The sequence below is a fragment of the Bidens hawaiensis genome, unplaced genomic scaffold, assembly GCF_021521415.1.
Source record: "Bidens hawaiensis isolate Kalapana, Puna unplaced genomic scaffold, B.hawaiensis_p1.1 tig00042885_1, whole genome shotgun sequence".
Lineage (NCBI taxonomy): Eukaryota > Viridiplantae > Streptophyta > Magnoliopsida > Asterales > Asteraceae > Bidens > Bidens hawaiensis.
Genome location: NW_027505806.1, coordinates 130,197 through 138,551, shown reverse-complemented (window position 1 = coordinate 138,551; position 8,355 = coordinate 130,197). Strand labels below are relative to the sequence as shown.

General features: G+C 32.7%; 1 protein-coding gene across 1 annotated transcript; it reads left to right on the top strand.

The window, feature by feature from the left end:
- The first annotated feature begins 348 nt into the window (after positions 1 to 348).
- LOC143615409 (root phototropism protein 2-like) lies at positions 349 to 3,843 on the top strand. The gene is made up of 5 exons (XM_077088536.1): positions 349 to 410; positions 532 to 592; positions 1,399 to 1,776; positions 2,240 to 2,929; positions 3,385 to 3,843. The coding sequence occupies exons 1-5, from the start codon at positions 349 to 351 to the stop codon at positions 3,841 to 3,843; spliced, it is 1,650 nt and encodes a 549-aa protein (XP_076944651.1).
- The last annotated feature ends 4,512 nt before the right edge of the window (positions 3,844 to 8,355 follow it).

The following is an 8,355-nucleotide window of genomic DNA, read 5'->3' as shown; positions in this document are numbered from 1 at the left end:
ACCCTCCCCATATATATATATATATATATATATATATATAGAGAGAGAGAGAGAGAGAGAGAAAATGGTTCAAATAAAAAATAATTGTTTTGTGAGAAGTGTGAGAAGGCTTTAAAATAAAGCACATCATTTAAATATGACACTATATCATGTAAATAGGAAATTTTACGGTTTTTAAAAACTATCAATCTCAACCACTAGATCTTAGATCCAAGGGCTTAGATTTATTCTTATGTTTCTCACCAAACTATTGTTTTTTTCCGTTAACCCTATCATATATATATATATATATAACCATAAGTCTCTAGGATGCCATCATCACATTCATCTTCTTAACATATTGTTGTAATGGCTACCAAGGTCAAGAAGACCCACAGGCTTTCTTTTGCAATGCATACAAGTGAACACTGGTAATGATCATATATCTTTCTTGTTACCCAAATTCAGATTTGATTATTATTATTATTATCTTTTAATCTCAAATTATCACAAACTTATGATTTCATTTCCTCTTACTTGAAAATTTTTCAGTGAAGATATCCCATCTGACATATTGATTCAAGTTGGCGAATCAAAGTTCCCTCTTCACAAGGTATCATCATTCATCACATAATTATAATTATAATTTGAAATAAGGGTCGGCTAAGTCACACATGCCCCCTCCATACTAAACGTATTCATGGTGTAAATAGATGAAATTAATTATTTAACAGGAGGGTACGTTAAACATACATGATACAAGTGCACCTGACTAGAATTAGAAATAGGCTTATGCTAAAGGTGCCCCTTACGAACACACACTTGGTGGGCCCTCCCCCATTAAGAAACTAATAATCTCTCTCTCATAGGGTATGTTAACAACTTTATATATAAAACAAATCTTAAAAAGTCACCAGGGGTACATTTATTCGGTTTTGATTTTTTTTCTTTGGATATGGTTTGACTTTCAGTTTTTTTGTTTCACAGCCCTAAAAGCAGGGCCGTCTATGAGGCATGGCGGGGTAGTCGACGGCCACAGGCCCGACACCTCGTTAGCCCGAAATATTTTATTTTAAAAATAATTATATGTATTTTTTTCAAAAAAATATATATGTATAATCAATATTTCAACACAATCAATCATTAGCTTGGTTTAGTGGTAAATGGGTATGACATCTAACCAAAAGGTTGTGGATTCTAATCTTTTTTGAGACAATTTTAAGTTTATTTTTATACAAAAATTTTTTACACAACTCAAATCATAATCAATTAAGCCCACTTAAAATTAAATTGTTTAAACCCAACAAAATGTTTCTTTTACTTAAGGCCCGAAAAAAATTTCGCCTTTGACCCAAAATTTTTTTCGCCTTCTCATAGCCGGCCCTGCCTAAACGTCACATTATATTTTGGTTATGGCAGATAATGTTAATAGCTAAGAGCAACTACATAAGAAGATTAATTGTAGAATCAAAAGAACAAGAATTGGAAACAATTGATCTGTCTAATATCCCTGGAGGTGCAGAGACCTTTGACAAGTTAGCAAGGTTTTACTATGGTGCTAAGGTTGAGATTACTGTAAATAATGTTGCGGCTCTGCACTGTGCTGCAGTGTTCCTTGAAATGACTGATCATTGCTGTGAGCACAACCTTGCTGACCTCACACATGGCTTCCTCACCCAAGTGGCCTTATCTAGTCTCACTGGAGCCATTACTGTTCTAAAATCATGTCAAGATCTTCTTCCTTTAGCACAAGAGATCAATATTGTGAACCAGTGTGTTGAAGTGATTAGCATTAAGGTAAATCTTCCGTTTCTTGTATAGGGTGTTGCTATACGTGCACTATCTTAGGAGTATTCATGGTCACTTGGGTCGGTTTTGGGCTTCATTTTTCACTATAGGTGGTTTGGTTCAATTTCGGTTGTCATATGGGCTTCTTCTTTTTTATTTCTTGGAACAATCAACCAAAGTTTTACTAGAATACCACCGATTACACAAATTTTTAATTTGGGCTTCTAATTATTGAACTAAAACAAATTTGGCTCAAAATAATGCATTTGAGCTTAATATTTTTCTTTACTTAACGATTAATTAGTTATTACATATTAGGCCTAAAACTTCTAGACCACCACATTTATTAGTTTTATCACTTTATGTAAGTTAGTTAAGATTCGTAAATAAAAAACTATAATCCATAAATTTAGTAGCAAATGTCGGTTTTTTTGGTTTATTATGGTTCGGTGATTTACTGTTTCTCCTACAGGCTTGTGATGAAGCAGATTCCCCTAGTCATTCACCCGCAAACCGGTGGGCAGAAGAACTTACGAACCTCAACATAACCTTCTTCAAGAAAACAATCAACTCAATGAAATCACACCGCATGAAGCCACTCGCAATAGCTTATGCAATCACAACCTACGCCAAGCGATCGCTGCCAGACTTGGTCTTCAGTCATTCTGTTGCCGACACCAAATCTCCAATCCCTGATGAATCCAGACAGAAACAACGAGCCATTTTGGAACCAGTCGTCGATTTATTACCCGTTGAAATCCAACAACCAATTTTTTCAATCAAGTTTCTATGCTACCTCCTTCGTTTCGCTAATTTCCTAGAAAGCAATGGCAAGAAGCTCGAGAAACTGATATCAGCTGTCCTAGAGCATGTAACTGTCGACGATTTGCTCATACTGACGAGTAGATTTGACGGAGAGAGACTGCATGATTTGGAAAGTGTAAGAAGGATTGTGAAAGGATTCATGGAGAAGGAGAAGAGGAACCAGGCTCCATCGCGGGAAATGGTCAGGGTTGCCAAGACGGTTGATGCATATCTGCATCAGATTGCTAGAAATGGTGCATTGAGCATTTCACAGTTCAATGAAATTGCTAGTTTGGTGCCGAAACATGTTCGAGATGTTGATGATGATCTCTACAGCGCCATTGACATCTACCTCCAGGTAAGTTTCTCTCCAGAACGTCATATTTGAAAGATAATCAATTTATGGAATCCTAAGTTACACGGGTTTTGGTTTGAATTAGTGAGTTCAATTCATAAACAAGTTAACACGTTAATGACTAACGGATTCAACCTATCTCACACGTTTATGACACAATAGCACGTTTAATTATTGTGTTAAACGAGTTAACACGTTAATGACAGACGGGTTCAACCTATCTGATACGTTTATGAAACAACTACAATAGCACTTTAATTATCGTGTCATTTATTTATGACACAATAGCACTTAAATTATTGTGTTAAATAGGATGTCATGAACTACTTATACACATGAATTCACTTGGTTAAGCCGTTACAAGTCATACTAGCTATACCATTATTAACATGTACTTTACTTGGTGATCTATCTTTTTAATTGTAAACTTACGATTTAACGCGTCCAATTTTCTCTAGGCTCACCCTAACCTAGATGAAATCGAGCGAGAGAAAATTTGCAACACATTGGAACCCCTAAAGCTATCGGTTGAAGCGAGGGGACACGCTTCTAAAAACAAAAGACTTCCGTTACAAATAGTTTTGCACACCCTTTACTTTGACCAACTACAAGAAAGAAGTGGGCAAAGCACACCAATGAGTGCTCAAAGCATGAGGCTTCAAGTGAATGCAGATGTTAAACTGGCCAAAGAAAATGAAAGACTGAGACATGAATTATTGTGGATGAAAATGTATGTATCCGATATGGAAAAGAGTTGTAACGTGGCTCCTAAAATGAAGAAGCCTACTTTCTTCTCATCAATGTCCAAAACTTTAGGAAAGTTAAACCCTTTTAAACAAGGATCAAAAGACACTACTAATACTGATGATCATATGGATCGTATGAAGCCGAGGAGGAGGAGATTCTCCATGTCCTAATGATTATGAAAATTTATTTTAAATCGGGATTCTTGGGTCTATAAAGAAAAGATTAATTAACTGGTAAGCCGTACGGGGAAGGATGTTATGTGTAACCAACTATAGCAATATTTTTAAGTCTCTGATTGTTAAGCATTTATGTAAAAGATCTATATTATTACTTTATTTGAAAGAAAATGAAATAGAATTGATTTATTATGTTGTTTAATATAAAGTAATTTTTCTTATTTTGTGTTAAACGTTAACATTTTAATTTAAATCGGTCATATGGAACTTTCCCTATGAAATTTTATTAAGTTCGAGATCTTACCTTCTAAGAGTAATTTAAAAATATAGTTTTCAGGTTTTTATTTAAAAGTTAATTCTTTTTAATATCAGTATAATATCAATTAGGCTAGACACTCGTGTAACACCTAAGATGAATAAAAAAAGTATTAAATTAAAAAAAAAGGAGGAAAACAAACTTATATTGTTATATATAAAAATCAAGTAAAAAGATACTAAGAGAAAGAGAAACCAAAACATAAAACGAGAACTCAAACACTAAAATAAGAGCATCACCGACAGATAGATTCTTGAGGTTTTTAGATGATTACATGACACTTGACTCACCAAAATATCATTTCTCTTCTCTCTTCTCTTCTCTCTTCTCTTCTCTCTCATCTCTCTTCAATCTTTACTTAGAGCATTACATCACATCCCCTATAATTATGTGTGGGAAGTTTGTAAATTATGGGGTTGGGTTGTGAGTGATTGTGAGTGTAAATTATAGGGTGGAGAAAGAAATGTAGTGATTTTTTGTAAATTTGGAGAAACATTTGGGGAACATTGTTTGCCTCCATTTATTTTTTAATATTTGTTGGATTGGTTGTGAGTAAATGAGAGAGAAAACTGTAATGATAAAGATATAAAAAATATTATTTAATTGAACAGGAGAAAGAAATTTAGTGTTTTTTAGTGTAATTATAGAGATTGGGATGGAGAATGAGATGTGAATGCTCTTAGAGCATTCTCAGCCCATTCCCTATATTATGTGAGGGAGTTTAGAGATTCTACCATAAGAATCTTACATCGCCTTCTCTCCTCCTCCTCCTCCTTTTCCTCCTCCACATTATCATCTCTTTTTTACATCACTTTCTCTCTCTTCTAAAAGTATATAAGAATATCCTATTGGAGATGGTATAAGTAATGTCGACTATGAGGTGGGCTCGGGTGGTTGACCGACCCCGGCCCGACACCCTGATAAGCTTGAAATTATTATTTTTTTAAATATATATATATATATATATATAATATATAAACGAAAACCCAAAAATCCTAGGTGTCGCGATGTGGTCGCTCCCCCCTTTTTTGGAGTCATCAGATTTGCTTGATTTTTAAATGGAGGCTTCTCATGCATTTGACCCGAATTCACGTGTATGGGTCTTACCAAACCCATATATTTCTTAAACGGGTTATAACATCTCATTAAATTAAAACTTAATATCACCAAATATTTGATGTAAAAATCATATAAAATGGGGATATATTAAAAATTAATATATGATACTTTTAAAATATATTATTATAAATAAGTAACAATTTTATGGTAAAAAAAATAAACGGGTCCTGGGTCCCATCAAACTCATATAGCTTTTAAACCAGATTATAACATCTCATTTATTTGTGAAACAATTTAATATCAAACCATAAGTATATTATTAACTTTCATACAATAAAAAAATAAAAATTTAAAAAATAGATAAATATTAAAAATAAATAATATAAAACGACCCCGTAATACGGGGGATAAAAACTAGTATATATATATATGTTTAAGTTTAAGAGAGAAATCAAGTTATTGCGAGAAGTGTAAGAAATCATTTCAACCAATCAAAAATTTTCTTCTATTTTTTTCTTTTAATTAAACCTAAGGACATTATGGTAAGAAATTAAAATATTATATTTGATAACTATTAAATGTTTGAAATTACCATTTCTTAAAGTTATTATATTCGAAATATTTTTAATCGTATACAACATTCATTCTCATATCTTTAATTTTTTTATATTTTTTAATTCTTTATTTTGAATTAAATTAAAAAACACCAAAAGTGTTTTTATCTCCTCATCCTAATTCAAATCTTCAAAATAATAAATAAAAACCGTAAGCATTCAAATCACTTTTTATTCCTACACAACAATTTATAGACACTACACAACAATTTATGATAGATACAACTTACATGTATCTATTCTACACAAACTTTATATATCGCAAACAAAATATTGTCTTTCATTACTAGGCACGAATCACGTATACTACATAAACAAAAATTATCTCTTTCCTACACAAAAATTTATGTATCCTATACAAATTGTTATATCATAAACAATGCACATGTATGAAGCCTACATACAAAAAAGAAAAATAACCCTACATATAAATACTAAATGTGTAGGCTTTTTTCAAACTGTATAGGTTTAAATATCCAACCTCGTTATTTATAACTCAAAACCTACATAATATCATATACTTACACAAAACTATTTGATAAGAGTCATTCATACACATTGTCAAATAAACCCTACACTTGAAATTACAAACAAAAAACAAAATAAAAAATGTTGTCTTGATTTATTCTAGGCAGCCACTTGTTTTCATTTTCATATTCAACAATCAGATCACGAGTTTTATAATAGGAAATAATATTAGAAGTAAACACCAATAATTACAACTTTCCAAAGTTATCTCTATGCACAGCCACTTGTTTTCATTTTCATATTCAACGATCAGATCACGAGTTTTATAATAGGAAATAATATTAGAAGTAAACACCAATAATTACAACCTTCCAAAGTTATCTCTATGCACCATAATACTAAAATACCCTTTTCATTAAAACATTTAAAAAATAGGAACCTAATAATTACAATAATGCCACAATCAATGTAGTCCACTGATCAATTTTAATTAAGGGTTATAGATAACTTCTCTCATTTATTGTAATAAATTGATTTCTCTCCTGAATCATCCCATATATCCATATATATATATATATATATATATATTTGGCCGAAGACGAAACATAACCTATATATATATATATATAATATGTATTCTTAGCATTTAAACCCAATTCACTCAACTCTTTAAGACCCAGGTTATGTTTCGTCTTCGGCCAAAAATTTTTCACGATTCTCATATACTTACCTTTTATTTACTTATTTAGTTATCTATACATACTTTTAAAGCAAGATGGAGTTTCCACTTGTCAACATTCTAGCCCTCCACATCAATGCCATGTCAATGCCATGTCACCAATTGCCTTTCATAATAATGTCAACTCATCCACTATCCTATATTTAAACCTTAAGATTTCACCATTTTTTACCCTAAACATTATTTTCTCTCTTTCTCTATTAGCCGGATCTCCTTTAATCCTCTCCCATATTCCGGCGAATCCAAATCTAGATTTTTATTAATCGTTTTCAGGTAAGTTTCTATTATATATTAAACTTTCGATTGTTGATATATGTATTTTCCGCAATATTATATATTCTTCTGGTTATTATTTCCTCTACCTTTTTGTAACATCCCGTTTTTCTAGTTTCGGTTAATAAATGAAAATACGAGTTATTATGAGTCGGTCTAGTGTTGGGTTAAATGGATATGGGTTATAGACTTGGGTTATGAAAGAAAGAGGAAAAGACCATGGGCTTAATCTCATGATCCATAATCATATAAGTCATAATTACCCATTTAATTTCATTTACACATATTTCATACACCACCAAAACACACATTTAAGCTTTCTCTCTAGTTTCTTCTTTTCTCTCTAGCCAAACCCAAGGGTAAACCGAGCACCGATCCAAGGTAATGATAGTATGATGTTGTATAAGCTTAAACCCGTTAGTTATGGTCACGAAACGACGAGGCGACACCGTTAAACCGTTAAAATCACGAGATCAGGGTGGAATCGGGTATAAACCGAACCTAAGATGAGCTTAGGGATCACCCTAGCTCAGATCTGGATCGAACAGGGCGAAAAACGGTGAAAAACGAGTCGAAACTCGTTTTCCGACGAAACCGCCTTTTTCCGGCGACGGCGCTGGAAAGTGGTACGAGGTTAAGATGGAATGTCAGAGAATGTTCTGACATTCTCTGACCTAAACCTAGTTCACAAACAGGGAGTTAACGAACTAGAAGTGATTCGCTAGTAATTCGTTAAAGAAAGCATAACAAACTAGCTTCAGTTCGTGTTCAATTCGTTAAGGGAAAAGATAACGAATTACCCTTAATTCGTTATAGTCATTCGTTAAGGGAGATAACGAATTGGAAGGTACAATTCGTTACATGGACTGATTCGCTACATGAACTGATTCGTTAAAGGACCAGTTCGTTATAAGGTCCAATTCGTTTAAATAACCAGTTCGTTAAAGGGTCCAATTCGTTACAAGGACCAGTTCGTTATGATAACCCAATTCGTTAAGAACAATGTAACGAACTAGAAGTTTAACAAAATGACAGAA

What these genes read in the sequence shown, in the direction of transcription:
- LOC143615409 (XM_077088536.1), top strand. Translation starts at nt 349, where the DNA reads ATGGCTACCAAGGTCAAGAAGACCCACAGGCTTTCTTTTGCAATGCAT. An exon ending in CAAAGTTCCCTCTTCACAAG is followed by an intron (nt 593 to 1,398) that starts GTATCATCATTC and finishes TGGTTATGGCAG; the next exon opens with ATAATGTTAATAGCTAAGAG. An exon ending in CCATTGACATCTACCTCCAG is followed by an intron (nt 2,930 to 3,384) that starts GTAAGTTTCTCT and finishes AATTTTCTCTAG; the next exon opens with GCTCACCCTAACCTAGATGA.